Source organism: Capricornis sumatraensis, chromosome 5 (assembly GCF_032405125.1).
Source record: "Capricornis sumatraensis isolate serow.1 chromosome 5, serow.2, whole genome shotgun sequence".
NCBI lineage: Eukaryota > Metazoa > Chordata > Mammalia > Artiodactyla > Bovidae > Capricornis > Capricornis sumatraensis.
The window spans coordinates 53,225,266-53,240,793 of record NC_091073.1 but is presented as its reverse complement, the minus strand read 5'-3'; the positions used below and the strand labels follow the sequence as shown (position 1 = coordinate 53,240,793).

General features: G+C 36.8%; 1 protein-coding gene across 8 annotated transcripts in view; it reads left to right on the top strand.

Moving 5' to 3' along the window:
* Positions 1-15,528, top strand: part of COG5 (component of oligomeric golgi complex 5) — a 275,606-nt gene that overhangs the window by 234,307 nt on the left and 25,771 nt on the right. For 5 of the 8 annotated variants that reach the window (XM_068973076.1, XM_068973075.1, XM_068973071.1 and 2 more), the window contains 4 exons: positions 367-477; positions 1,921-1,983; positions 9,593-9,696; positions 12,801-13,038. In XM_068973076.1, coding sequence (XP_068829177.1) covers positions 367-477; positions 1,921-1,983; positions 9,593-9,696; positions 12,801-13,038 — 516 coding nt within the window. The remainder of the gene's footprint in view (positions 1-366; positions 478-1,920; positions 1,984-9,592; positions 9,697-12,800; positions 13,039-15,528) is intronic. The other 3 variants (XM_068973070.1, XM_068973074.1, XM_068973072.1) reach the window with 3 other exon arrangements.

Below are 15,528 nucleotides of genomic sequence, written 5' to 3'. Positions count from 1 at the left end.
TTGTGTTTTGTTGTTTTTTTTTTCTGAGTTTTTGAGTAGAAAAAAAGACGGTTGGCAGAAGGTGTTCCTCAGAAACACTATGCTGATGTATCAGAATAACAGCACATCCTGGACTTTTGGGTCACACTTGCCTGAGGAGTCCACCAGCTATGAAGGACTGATGAAGGGTGTTCTTCCTGTGTGAGACTAATTAGGCTTCTAGGCTCATCATGTTATCTCTACAGAGGTTCCTGGCTATGCCTGAAGTCCAGAGCTTGACTTGAATATTTTCAGTTAACATTTGCTTTGTCAGAGGACCATAAACTTCCCCCTAGTTAAATATGAGCTGTCGTTTTGGTAATGTCTTTTTGTGTTGGATTCTTACAGCTCTCCACACAGGGGGATGCAAGTCAGGTGATTGGACCTCTTACCGAAGGACAGAGAAGAAATGTGGCTGTAGTAAACTCACTATATAAGTTGCACCAATCCGTAACAAAGGTAACCTTTATTTTATTTAAGCTCTGTTGACTTAATTTCAGGTTCTTTCTTCTGGCCTCGAATTTAGACAGTCATGAATTTTTAGTGTTTTGCCAAGGAATACAGTGAAAATGTGATTGTAAACTAAGCTGAGGACTGAACTCTTTCTAAACAGTCTTCGATCCTGGCCTTTATTATTTGCCTGTACAGTTAGTTTAAAATACATGAGGGACTCAAGGTTGCTTGGTAAAGTCAAGTTTATTGAACAGTTGATTTAAGGGTAAATTATATGTGTTTTATACCTATAATAACATAATTTGATACCATATGGGTGGTAGCAAATTATAGCAAAGGCAGTAACAATATAAGAACTCATAAGCTCCCTAACATGTCAGAAAGCTTCTATCTTTGCCCAAAAAAATGAGGGAGAAGATGCATTTAAAACAGTAATATATAATCTTATGATATATAATCACTAAAGACTACTTGTGAGTAGAAAACAAATTTTGCTATTGTTCTACTAACTCTTTTTAAAAAAAATGACTGAACTTTAACTTGTTTGCCATCATGTATTATGTCTAAGATGAACTATAAACATAACTAAGTATTAGGAAAGCAACATTTTCAACCCCATCTTTGATTCTTGAGTCACTTGTGTTTACTCTACTTATGATTTTCAAAATATTTGGTAAGTAGGGAGATAGTTAGAAGACATGAAGAAGCCAATGGTTAGTTGATATTCCTAAAAACTTGACCTCTGGTATGAGCTTTTATATGCTAGACGGTATTTTAGAATACTTTTAATGACTTACTGGTAAGTATATTTTCCATTTACTTAAATTTTTGAGCAAGTCATTTTTATCAATTAAGGGTTTCCAAACTGTGTCTTTGGTATGCTAAACAAAATATATTTTTAAAGAGTTATTAACAGGTAAATGTCAGGCAAGTAAATAACAAAAATAAATAAAAAGAATATATATTTTCCATTTCCTTTCGTTGTTACTCTACAGACTCACAAGCAATGAAAAGTTGCACTTATTTAGCCTGATTTAAATGTCTTCATTGATACTTTCAGAATTTTCATAGTGTTGGTATTGATTTGTAGAAAGGGAAACATTTGACATTTGACTTGTTAAAAATTATAGTCAACTTAGAAAAGGTGATTTTTTTAAAAAATAAATAAATATGGCTTTAAACTGATCTTTTCAAGTTAAAACTATATCATTAAGGAAAGCTAGCTTTTAAAATTCTTAATGTTTTCATTATTTTAAGTATATAATTGCTTTATACAGGAAAACTTTTTAAAACTTGTCCTACCTATTGCATACTAATGGACTTTTAAAACAGGTATGAGATGCTACTCTAAAGTAATGATAATGTGAAAACAATTTTATCATGTTAGGATCAAAATTAGTATTTATAAAAATAAGTAACTTACTCAGAACATAACTGGATTTGTTCTAGGTGGTTTCCAGTCAGAGCTCATTCCCACCAGCAGCTGAGCAAACTATAATTTCAGCCCTAAAGGTAAAAGAATTTAATTTAATCTTTGACTCTGTAGATCAGAGTCAGTTTTAGAATTGTTTGGATGAGTGGGAGATGTCACATTTAAAAATAATTCAGAATCTTCTCCATATGCCAAAAGTAGCATGTTGATGATTATCCTAAAGAGAGAGGCTACTTGTGTGTTTATATTTTCGAGAATTTAAAAATAGACCCTGTTGGTGTCTACAGATTGTGTTCCAGTTATGATAATTGTATCATAAGCAAGAGAAGCAAGAGTCTTATAAATATTCACTGTATCTTAGGGCAGTGCTGCCCAGTATTATCCCAACAAAGCAGTGGTTCTCCATCAAGGCAATTTTGTCCCCTTGGGGCACTGAGTGATATCTGGAAACATTTTTAATCATCATGACCGGGAGCAGGGTGCTACTGGCCTCTCGTGCCAGGGATTCTGTCACGCATCGTGCAGTGCACAGTCCCGCATGACACAGAATTACCAGGCCCCACATCTCAGTAATGCCAAGGCTGGGGAACTCTACTGTGTACCTGTAAGATATGACACCAGCGCACATTCCCACTTTTTAATGTACTAACATAGGTTTTGCCTTGAGAAGAGTAAGAGAAGATGCAGTCAGTCCAAAGCCTTCCTGCAGTGACCCTGCCAAGTACGGACTAAATTGCTTATGTTAACAGACCTCAGTGAAACAGTTTTGTCCTTGTTTTTTAATTAAATTTCATTAAAAGTCTTTATGGCATAATAAGTGAAGAACAAACAGAATCCTCTGACTCAAAGGGAAAAAGAGAATCTTGAATTTTCGTAAGACTGTAGGAAGCTTACTACGTCACTTTGATTTAGGATGTTATGATGCATAAATGCAACCCAAGAACCAAAAATCTCCATGCTTTTATTATTTGATGGAAAAGATATTAAACATACTTTTTTACTTACTACAAAATATAAAGACACATAGTAGTCTTCTCTACCTTGTTGAGATTTTATCCAAAATTAAATGTTATTTTAGGTTCAAAGTTCATCATTTCATAGTACCAGCATTAACTCCTATGTCATCAATGACATAATTAATGATTGTACATTTAGAGTCATTTCATTATAACCACCTCAGCTATAAGTAGTTTTAAACACCTTAGGCCAGTAGTTCTGGTGCATTTATTACTGAGATCATCTTGCACAGATAGTGAATATATTATTCAGTTTGTATAAGTTTTTATTGTGTGGGTTTGATATTCTTTATATTGAAATATTTTGCATTGTCGAGACTTCAGTATTTTTGTAATCTTAGTTATTTTAGGTAAGTACTTCCCTTACCAAAAAATCACTGTTTTGTAAAGAGCTTGTGAAATATAATCTAACATCGTTTCTCAGTTTCCTCTGGCAGTTACCAGTCCTGTACCCATCGTTTCCACGAAGGCTTTCTCCATAATGCAGTCTTCTCTGTTTTATGTTTCCCATGAGTTGGAAACCTTGCCTGACTACAAAGTTCTCTGAGTATACCATCATATTATAATACAGATAGAGGCAGTTTTATTTCTTCCTTTCTGATCTTGATGCCTGCTTTCCATGCTTTTTTCACCTGCTAGAACACCTAGTACCACGTTGCCTAGAACTGGTGAGAGTGGACTTGTCTGCTTGTTTCTAACGTGGGGAAAAGCACTGAGTATTTATTTTACTGTTTGAAGTAGGATATGTTCTCAGATGGCTTTTATCAGATTAAACAGTTTCTTTTTTATTCCTGATTTAATGAGATTTTTAAAAGTTATAAGTGGGGGTTCATGTTTGGGAACACATGTAAGAATTAAAGATTTTAAAATTTAAAAAAAAATAAATAAAAATAAAAAATAAAAAATAAAAAAAGAAGTGGACTTTCCAGGTAATGTAACGCTAAAAAATCCTTCTGCCAGGGCAGGAGACAGAGATGCAAAAAAAAAAAAAAAAAAGTTATAAGTGGTGGTGTTTCATCAAACAGCCTTTTCTGTATAAAATGATCACATGGTTTCACCTCTTTATTCTGTTAATAAAATACTGAATGTATTTTCAGATATCAAACCAACTTCGATCATGATGTATTACCCTCTTTATGTATTTCTTTCTGGATTTGATTTACTTAATTTGTATTGAAGATGTTTGTATCTGTAATCATAAGTGATATTGGTATATAGGTTTCTTTTTTGTAATTCTTTGTCTGGTTTTGAAACTGTTTCCTCCTTTTCTGTTTTCTGAAAGAATTTGTGTAGAATTCGTATTGTTTTCTCCTTAAATGCTTAATACAATTCTCCAGTGAAGCCATCTGGGCCTGTAGGTCTTTTTTGTAGAAAGTTTACAACTACAAATTTAATTTGTTTAATAGATAGAGGGCTATTCAGATAATCTGTTGTTTGTTTTTTTTTCTAGATTGAGCTTTGATTCTTTGATTCTTTATTAGGTATCTGTCTGTTCATCTAAATTACCTAATTTGTCAGAATAAAGCTGTATATGATATTCTCTAACTGTCTAGTTAAAGTCTATAGGACCTATAGTGATAACCTCTTTTTCTTACTGATGATTTGTGTTCTCTTATCTTTTTAAACTCAGTTTAGTCATGGGTTTACCAATTTCATAATCTTGTTAAAGAAACATCTTTGGGCTTTATTAATTTTCTCTACTGTTTGTCTTTGTATTTTCCTGATTTCTGATTTTAGATTTTTTTATTTCCTTCTTATTTTGAATTTTCTTTGCCTTTTGTTGTTTGTTTTTTGGAGACCATATACCATTGATTTTAGACCCCTCCCATCCTCTAAATTTAAAGTTGTAAACGTCCCTTGAACTTTAATTTTGATATGGCATGCTTTTATCTTCATTCATTTTGAAATATTTTTTATTTCCTTTGTGGTTTCTTATTTGATTCATTTTTTAAAATTTTTGATTATTTGTGGTATTTCTAGATATCTTATTGATTTTTTTTTCTTATCACTTTTTTATTGAAGTATAGTTGATTTGTGACATTGATTTCTGATTTAATTCTATTATCATCAGGAAACATATTCTGTATGGTTTCAATCCTTTTAAATTTATTGAGTATTATGGTCTAATATGCGGTCTGTCTTGGTGAATGAACCATGTATGCTTGATAAAAACTTGTAATCCTCAGTTGTTTAGTATCATGTTTGTAAATATCTGGTAAGTCAAAGTGTAGTGATGTGTTCAGATTTCATGTGCCTCTACTGATATTTTGATAGTGGTTCTATCACTAGATGAAAGATATGAGTTACAGTTTTCCATGATTGTGGACTTGCTTCTGTCTCCCTTCCATTCTGTTGATTCTTGACTCTTCAGTTGTGAAGCTATATAACTAATTGTGCTGAGGCTCTGTTCTATAAGTATTTATCATTTTTATGCCTTCTGATGAACTGACCCTTTTGTCATTAGGAGAGATCCTTCTTTAGCTTTGTTAATACTTATTGTCATGCATAATTTTATCTGATAATAAATTACTCCAGTCTTTTTATCCTTAATGTTTACAGAAGAAGATGTATCTTCTTTTGTCCATTTACTTTCAACTCCTCTGCGTCTTTAGTTTTTAAATGCATTTCTTGTAGAGAGTAGAGTTGGGTCTTGTCTTTTGTCTGTTCCCATAATCTCTGCCTTTGCATTGGAGTGTTTAGTCTGTTAACATAATACAGTTATCAATAAGGTTTTATTTAGGTGTATAGTTTTATTGTGTTTTGTTTGTTCCCTTTGTTTTTTTATTGCCTCTTTTCCTCCTTTTCTGCCACCTGTTGGATTCTTTGATTGTTATTTTTTTGAATTTCACTTAAGTTTATTTCTTAAATCTTTGTCTGTATCTCTGTGATTTTTTCCCCATTGTTCTTCTGTGGATATATGCATTCTTAACTTCCCACAGTCTTTTAGAGTTAATATTGTATCGTTTCATGTAAAATCTAGAAAGTTTGCATTAATTGAAGTACATTTACATCTACTTGCATGGAGTATCCTTTTTTTATTTTAAAATTTCCATGTTGGTTCTTTTTTACATTTTAAATCATTCTGTTGAGATTTCCTATTATTTATGATGGGCATTTTTTCCTTTATCTCATTGAGGTTCTTGCCTGATAACTGTAGAGTGGGTCATTTCAGAATTGGCAGCTATTGATTGTCTTTTCCCTTTACAATTGATAACATCTCCTTAGTTCAGTTCAGTCGTTCAGTCGCTCAGTCGTGCCTGACTCTTTGCAACCCCATGGACTGCAGCCCACCAGGCTTCCCTGTCCTTCACCAGCTCCCGGAGCTTGCTCAGACTCATGTCCATCGAGTTGGTGATGCCATCCAACAGTCTCCTAGCTTTTTATTATTTAGTCATTTTAATATATCCTAGACAATGTAAACATTATGTTTTGTAGACTCAGTATTTTTATATATTGCTCCTATAAACATGTTGACCATTTCTTTAGCAGATAAGTAGCTTGTTGAGACTCAAATTGTACACTGTCAGATCTGCAGCTGGCCATGTCGAAGATCTCAGTTCTTTAAGCCTCAGTTGCAAGCCACTTGTTTGCTTTGCACACACATGGTTGAACCAGCTGAAGACTAGTGCTGAGTTCACACATGGAAAAATAGGCTTGTTTCTTCTCTGGCTCTCTCCTCTCTGAAGCCTGGGTTGAACCACAGCCCCTTCCCATGTTCCTTTGACCTGAAAGACCTGGAAGGTTTGGCTTGCTTTTTCTCTCAGCATTTTAGCCACCTAGGCTTGCCACTGCCATGACTAATCACTCTCATTGCAGAGGCACAAAAAAGGAAAACTCACCCTCTTCTGATTGTTATATATTTCCACACCCCTCTAAAACTACTTGCTTTTTTTTCCATCTCCAGAAGCCTCCAGTAGGTTTTTTTTTTGTTGTTTTTTTTGGGTATTTTTCCACAATTATGTGTAGGAGGATCTGTAGTTAGGCACTCACTCCTTCATACTGTGTAGAAAACTTGCCCTTCCTTCTTGAAATCTCCTGTCTGTTTGTTTCACTATATTCCAGGGTCTCTTCTTACTTCTTTGCCCAGTGGCAAAGAATAACCAAAAGCTCATTGGAGTCAAATGCACCTAGAAAATCCCAGCTTTTCAACTTGATGGCTTCAGATAACCTTCTTAACTTGACTTTAGTTTCCCCGTCTACAAATTACTTTTAATTCCGCATCAGTAAGTTAGAGATTCTCTTAATTCTTAGAGGAAGGAACAATTGAGTTTTCAGTGGCATGGTTACCTGTGAAACCCAAAGCACAGTATCCAGCACGTGACATCTACTAAATAAGTACTACTACCCCGCTTAATCTGTCAAGGGCTCCTCTTCTGCATGACATGAAAATGGTATTCCTTACTCTGTGACCTGTCCTCTGGGATCTCAATGACTCATTTGGCTTCATCTTCTATCTTAAAAGCCAAAGACAACCATATCTAGTTAAAACGTGTTAGAAACTACAACTGTGAAGCCCTCAGTCCCTGCTGGAGAGCCCATGTGGGTTTCCCTGTAAGTCCTTCCAACTTGTGTCCAAAACTGAGCTCAGTATTTCCTCCCTCCATCCCTAAATCAGCCAATTGCTTATGCATTTACACATTCAGTTGATAATGCCACCAAGTCATTAAAGGAGGAAAAAAATCTGAGTGTACCCTTCCGTATTTCCATTCCGTATTTTTCACATCTGATTCCCAAGTCCTCTGTTCTCCTTTCCCAGTGTCTCTACCTCATCTCATCTCTGTTCCTGCTGCCTCTGATTTGGTTCAGGCACTCACCACTTTGCATCCTACTATGTCCTCTTGCCTTTAGTGTAATTTATCCAGTCTGCTGTCCCAGCATGAATTTTCCCAGATTCAAATCTTTAACCACGTTTTGTTTTGTTTTGTTTTTTTCCCATTGCTTAATACCCATCGTTGGTTTCCCAGTCCTTTCAGGATATATTCCTGTCTCCTTAGCAGCCTGCACAGAGTACATCTGCTCTGTCTCTCTTCCACATCGGCAGCCACCACATACTCTGTTAAACTCCTTACAGTTTCCCAAATGTATCACTTTCCCCAGGCTCCTGTGCTCTTGACATATGCTCCTCGCAGTCTCACACCCTCCCTCCCAGCACATACACTTAGCTTTTAACCTATTTTAACCTTTGAAAACTCAGTTCACGCAACACTTTTTGTTTTTTAATCCTCTAAGTATAATTTGGGTGTCTCTCCCATGTTTCCCTATCAACTTCCCTGGTGGCTCAGACGGTAAAGCATCTGTCTACAATGTGGGAGACCCAGGTTTGAGCCCTGGGTTGGGAAGATCCCCTGGAGAAGGAAATGGCAATCCACTCCAGTACTATTGCCTGGAAAATCCCATGGACAGAGGAGCCTGGTAGGCTACAGTCTATGGGGTCACAAAGAGTGGGACACGACCGAGCGACCCATGTTCCCTAGCTCTCGGAGCTCTGATACCACCACAGCTTATCTGTTGTCATTAGATTGTGAGCTCCCTGAGGGCACACTGTATGTGTGCATACACACAAACACTCTCTTTTATCTTGTTTCATTTTCATCCTTTATTTCCGAAAGGAGAGCCGAGGGATTGTGGGGCAGAAGGCTTAGAGAGAAAACACAGAGCCCATGTCCCTGTCAGTCCTGTACACATATCTTTATTTTTATCAGCAAATTAAGGCTTGAGATGACATTTAGGAATCTTATGCATAAGCATCCTATTTAACCTTTTTTCATTGATTTCAATTATTTATGTGAGCCAAAGTCATCCATCTTCCTTGTATGTAATCATGATTACATGATTACATATATAATATACTTAAGCATATATAATATACTTAAAATTTAGATTTTGAAAGTTTACTGAGGTCCAGTCATATTTTCACATAAAAACCGTAACTGTGGCCTAGGATCATAATGTAACTAATGAGTATACTTCACAATAGAACAGTTTCTCAACCTTGGCACTATTGATGTTTTTGGCTGGATGGTTCTTTGTCATGGGGGACTGTCTGTTGCATTGTAGGGTGTTTAGCAGTGTCTCTGTCCTCTTATTTACTGGATGCTGGAAGCATACCCCTCCCCCACCCCAGCCATGACAATCAGAAATGTCTCTAAACATTGCCCCCAGTTGAGACTCACTGCTGTCAAACTTTAAATAGAAATCTGACCCACAAAATGCCTAACTGTTCTGCCCTTTGAGAGTCACTAATATATTTATTATATCCAGTTTGGTCTAAAGCATATGATGTTGCTCCAGTTTTGAAGAATTACTTTTGGTCTTGCCTCAGTCTTTCCAGAAACTTTAAAAATGTGTTCAGATTATCCTTGCTTCATAAGTGACATTACCCTTCTCTTCTCCTTTCTCCAGAGGCTCATTTGAGTGTTAAACTTTTTGAAAATATGAGAAAAGTGGGGGAGTTGAAATTTTTCAGTGCCGTGTTCCACATATTTTAAACTTTAAAAATCATTACTGACAGCAGTTATGAGAAGAACAGACTTCTGTTGGGTTATTATAGTTAAACTGTAGATAGTCTGAATTTGATATAATGTGAAAACTTTTAGTCAAAATGCTTCTCACAACCTCAGATTTCTTTGTATTTGATCTATTTAAATTTTGCCTCTTCTTAATCTCCTTTCAGGCAATCTGTGTCCTTATGGGAAACGCTGTGCAACCCTTGCTGACTTCCGTGGGCGACGCCATCGAGGCCATCATCATCACTATGCACCAGGAAGACTTTTCTGGGTAATGGCTTCCAGCTGCAGGCTTTGCCGGCCTCCATAGCATTTGTGTTCCGTTCCCACCTCCACCTCTGCTCCCTAAGCCTCGACCATCTAGACCATCTGGAGCCGTGTTCCTCTTGTGATGGAGCTGGCCTCCGCCCTTATCCTACTTTATTCGTTGTGCACCGTTACCTGATGTTTTCAGCCTTTCCTGTCATCGTTTGTCTCCTGTTATTCAGATATGGAACCATTAACATCTGTGGGACTCAGCTGGTTATTAATGCTTCAGGACGTTTGGTACCATCTTGTTTTTGCAATTATATTTTTTCCCTTACTTCTCACAAATAGCCTGTACTTGAGCCTTTGGTGTTGGTATAGTATTTCTTGTATAAAATGTCCTGTCTCTATTGCTCTGCTAGTCTGATTCCTACTCTGGCTTTGAGAGCAAGGTCCTGCCCAGCCCTCTGCAAAAAAAAGATTTTCCTTCATCAGAGTCTTAGTGCAGTCTAATGTGGTCATATCACTCCTAAACACTCCATAAACACTGGTATTATTCTGTAGCTATTTCATATATGAACTGGTTATCCATATCTATGTGTTTTGAGAATAAAAATCATAGTTCGTAGCTTAGTGTTTACTGAAATCTTTTTAAGTAAAATGGCTTTGACTTAGTGTATTAGAAAATGAGAATTTGAAACAGTTTGCACATGTTCAAAGTGATTTAAAAAAAACATACTTTAGAACTAAGCATTCATATATTTTGTATGTAGATATATATTCTTTATTTCTAGTTTATAGTTAATTTTTATTTTTAATTGCCCTGTTTCTTTATATTCATGTTGTTTAATAGAGTGCCTACTTTACTGAATTTCTAGCCACTGGTCTATCTGTTTATGGAAAAATTATGTGACTATTGCACTGTCTTTTAGTTTTTCAGATCACTTATTATTTCATTAAGAAAATATCTTTTGAAAGGTGAAAAGGTCAGTCTATTTTTAATAATAATATGAAGCACAGAATGGTAAAGTGGGTTCTACACAAAAATGCTGTAATATTTGGATACAGGAATATGAAACTACTGATTACCAGTATTTGGAAATAAATGGATTTTGTTCAAAAGTGATCTGAAATGTCCCAGTTAGACCAATCATCATTGCCTCTGAAAAGGAAGCAAAACTAAAGTAATTTTTAAAGGCTTGTTCTAAGAGTGGTTCGATACTTCCTTCAGTAATTGTGTTTATGAGCCACGGCTGGTGCCTGCAGATAACTGACTAGCCATTAAAAGTTGGGTTCCCAAAGAGATATGTTTTTATTAGTTTGCTTGAATACCAGTGAACCAGATTGGTCCTTTATCTGATAGGTTACCCCAGGAGGACCCTAGGTCCTTGATGTGGTGGACAAATACCTCAGAGGAGGGGAGAGCACACACAGAGCCCAGAATGACTGGTGCTGCTTCTCAGGCTCGCACTTGTTCATAGGCCTGCTGCCTCTGTATGTGGGCTCTTATTGCAAAGACCCATTTCTGCTCACCTTTCTGCTGCGCTTTATCACTTGAGAACCTCTTACTAAAAACTTTTGACATAACTGGGAAAACTGAGTTTTAGCAATTGCCAGGCAAGGTTTATATTCTAGTAAATTTAAATCAGGCTTCTAATCCACGTTGAAAATTGGTGATAGCATATTTCAGAATTTTGTCTAGTAGAGCATTTTACTTATATTGACACATGTTTATGAAACTTGTTTTAGTGAGTTATTTCCTAATCCTCAAGGAAATCATATCATCTGGCCAGATTAAAATTCTTAAAGCAGTCCTCCAGAGTACTACCAAGATAATGACAGTGCTTTTGATAAAGCATAAGAAGGTTAGAAAGAGATTTGGTGCCTTCCCCACCACCCCCAGTATAGCCTTTTAGACTGACAAAATCTGAATAAAGATAGGCCATGATGGTCTGAATCTGGCAAAACCAACTCCATGTGAAGACTGCCATCACCTACTGAGGCTGTCCCTTTGCTCTGTTCCAAGCAGCACTGTGCCCTATGATACTGCAGACACCAGTGTTCCACCGGGCCCCTTCCATGGCCTTGCCATAGTTAGGATGCTGTTTCTTACACCCAAAGAAAATCTCTTCCTCCTAGAACCTAGCCTGTTTTCTCTATTTCTGTCTGCTTTCTGGAAATGCAAGACCTTCAGTTAGCATTCCACTTAAAATAACCACTGTTGTATTTTAAAATAATTAAGTTCACCTCATTCTCTTGCTTTAGGCGTTTGAATCATGTCTGTTGTTCTTCCCTAAACCTTTGCCAATTTCACTACATCATTCTCAGAATATGATTTATTTTTTGAAAAAGATACAGCATTATATAGCCAGTGATCTCATTGGCTCTCTAATTAATATCAGGTGATTTCTAATTTTGCCATAACTCTTCTTTTCTATAAATATTGCACATGTTTTTCATATATTCTTTAAAGAGCAATTATAAACACTTATGAATTATAAATAGTATTTCATGGAGCATCAGCTGGCATCATCTGTTGATCCAAATTAAAGCCTTTCCAAACATCTTCTGGGAGGAAAAAATTGCATACCATGTGTATTGTTACATAACCAGTTCCACAGTCAGAATTCTACTATTGGACTGATTGGATTAAATAGCACAAGAGCAGAGATATTTTTGCCAAGAATTTGTTTGGGGAAGGCAGTGTTTTCTGTTGCTACCGAGTGTAAAATCCTGTTTTAGTATCTAATATTGATTTATTCACTAACCAGGCAAACCATGTGAGTGGATGGAGAATTGTAAAGCTGGAAGAGTCCTTGAGAGGTCAGAGTGCATAAGGCATTCTGTGAATCATCCAAGACAGATGGTTGTTGGTTTCATTCTTCATAGTCTTTCAGTAAACAGATTCAAACATTCCTTCAGTCATCTTCCTAGCATCCTAAATCAGTCTTTAAAATATGATTTAAACATTGTATGACGTTTTTTAACTCTTAACAAAAATAAACAATGCCTTTTCTACCATTATGGAAAAAAAATTGCTTAGGAGTGAAATAGCAGGCAGAGGGGGAAAGGAAATGTCCAACAGTGCCTTTTAGTGAACTGGCTGATTTTTTTTTTTTTCTTTTGCAGATCATTACCCAGTTCAGGAAAGCCTGATGTTCCCTGTTCTCTCTACATGAAGGAGCTTCAAGGTTTCATTGTCAGAGTTATGAGTGACTACTTTAAACACTTTGAATGCTCGGATTTTGTCTTTGACAACACTGAAGCTATTGCCCAAAGAGCGATCGAACTTTTTATCCGCAATGCCAGTCTCATTAGACCTCTTGGTGAAGGTGGGAAAATGCGACTTGCTGCTGATTTTGCACAGGTAAAAAGGGAGAATATTTCAACCTCAGTATTATCCATTTAAATAAAAGACCATCTGTGTATTATTCAGTGTTTTAAAGAATTGAAACGTGAAGAAAAGTAAAAGTAAACTTAATAGGTAAGAAAGGAAAGAATTTAAAGCTACTTTCGTACAAGATATTTTTTACTTTAACAGAAGAATCGTCACTCCGCTTTGATAGTTCAAGGTACATCAAGTAGCTCATTCCACAGTAAAGTAACTTTTCCCATTTTTCATAATATGGGACTTTCTTATGATTTTATTATCCTGCCAGGTCAGTAATGATAAGAATAACTGATTAACCTTGTTGGAAAATAATGAAGAGAATGAAATTTATCCTTCAAAGAGTGGGAAAGCGCAGTCTGCTCATGTGCAGTCCTCCAGGGTCAGCTCAGCATTCCAGGGCAGGTTCTAATTCGTTTACATGTACAGAGGTCCACGTAGATTGTTTGATCCTCGTCTGTTAAATAAGAATACCTTTCTTATGCACGGCCAGCCTTAAAGTCATTCCACACTATCTGATGTGAATGAAGTAGAGTCACATTAAAATAGCAGAATAATAATCAGCTCTTATGGAAAGGTTTTTTTTTTCCCTTTGTCCTTTAGACAGACTTTTAAAAAAGCCTTATAAATATAGTATCAGAAGCAGATAAGAACTACCTCACAAATCTGCTTTCATTAAAAAAAAATTAGAAACAAATAATTCGTATTTACATAGCATGTCAAAGGTGAACTCATTTTTTAAGCCTTTGAAAGCTGTTAGCCCTACTGGTCTAAACAGTAATCCAAATGGATTATTCCCAGTGGTGTGCCCCATCCTCCCTGTTTATAAAGGTAGACAAGTTGTAATGTCCCTCCTCTTTATTCCTGGGCATATCTGGGATCAAGTCTTGGTTCATATTCCTACTCCCAGGATAGAACGTGTTGGGCTACTTACACCAGGCAGGGGTTTTAGAGGCTCCTTCACACCCAGTAGTTACAACAAGGTACATATCCTGATGTTTCAAGAACCAGGCTGTCTTCATGTTAATTGGTCTAGAGTTAGTCATTTTCATCCCCAAATGATGTGCCCGAGAGCCTTCCTTTGTGAAATATGCCTTTAGTAACCTCAGCGTGACAATGCGTATGTCACCTTTGTGTGGCTCCTTTTACCCTTTCCATTTTTGTCAATTTAGTTCTTAGGCACCTGTACATTTTGTTGTTACAAGTAAACTTCAGCTTAAAGAGAATTATATGTTGTGTCACACTTGTGGGTATGACAAATTTATTGGGGTTACAGGGGTTACAGGCTGATTATCAAATGAAAGCACAGTGATGTACCAAGGCCTGCTCATATTTGTTAAAAACACTGTGAGCTGTACCCCAGTGATTGTCTGTTCTTCTTTCCCCCTTTCCTCCTTCATTTTGTTTTTCTTTCCCTGTCCTCTTCTCTCTCCTGGGCTCCCTCCCCCACCGGTTTATTTGCATTCTGCTCCAGCTGGTTCTTGAGTCACTTTCCTGGAGGCAGCACTTCAAGTCCAATTAGAGTGGCAGCCGAGCAGGAGATGGCCGACATGAGAGTGCTGCAGGAAGAAGGCTCTTTTTTGTTTGTTTTAATGATATATCATGAGTCCTGGGAGTTGGAGAGTGCTATCCTGTGACCCTTGCTATCATAGCCGGCACCTGCTTAAAATGCCTAGCTTCCAGGGGCAGGATTGAGCTTCTACCTTCCTTGAACCACAGATTCAGAATTTTATTTTATTTGGCATTTCCTTCTTTCTGAAGATGTGTTGCCCATGAATCAGACCTTTTTCCAGGTCCCTTCTCTTAAGATAAATGAAACGCATCAATCGTTATTATATACTAACTTATTATACACCAAGGCCACCTCTGTTTTCCATCTCTTACTCAGTGTTAGAGTATGTTTTCCAGCCCTGCAGTGACCCTGGTGGCTGCACCCTCTGTGAGCTGATTCCTTCACTCCTGGACAGTGTCCCTGCTTCACAACACCCTGCCCCTCACTGTGCGGCTTCTTCCCAGCCCTGCAGGTCATGGGCAGAGGAATGGCAGCCACAGGCACTTTGGAAGTTAGTCGTGGGTGTGGCCAGCAGCTTTGGCAAATATTCCAGCTATTGTATCTTTTCCTATATTTTACAAATATTAAAGTGAGTTTGGGGCTTCATTTCATTTAATGTAGTTTCTTACCACAACTACAATTATGTGATATTCTACCTCAGCTTTTGTACTTGGTTGGAAATACTTTTCTGAGGTAAGTCAAAACACTTAGATGGCATTACCCTGATATTTATATTCATGACAGGCATCACCTGGGACTATAAAGCCTTTTGGCTGCCTCATTACTGAAAGTTCTATCAACTTGTATTCAAAATTAAACAAAACCTTAGCAGCTATTGGAATCAAGAACACACTTATCCTTGATGAGTTTCAAAAAAGTTCTTGTGATAAAAGTGCCTGCTATTCTGGCATAAATAA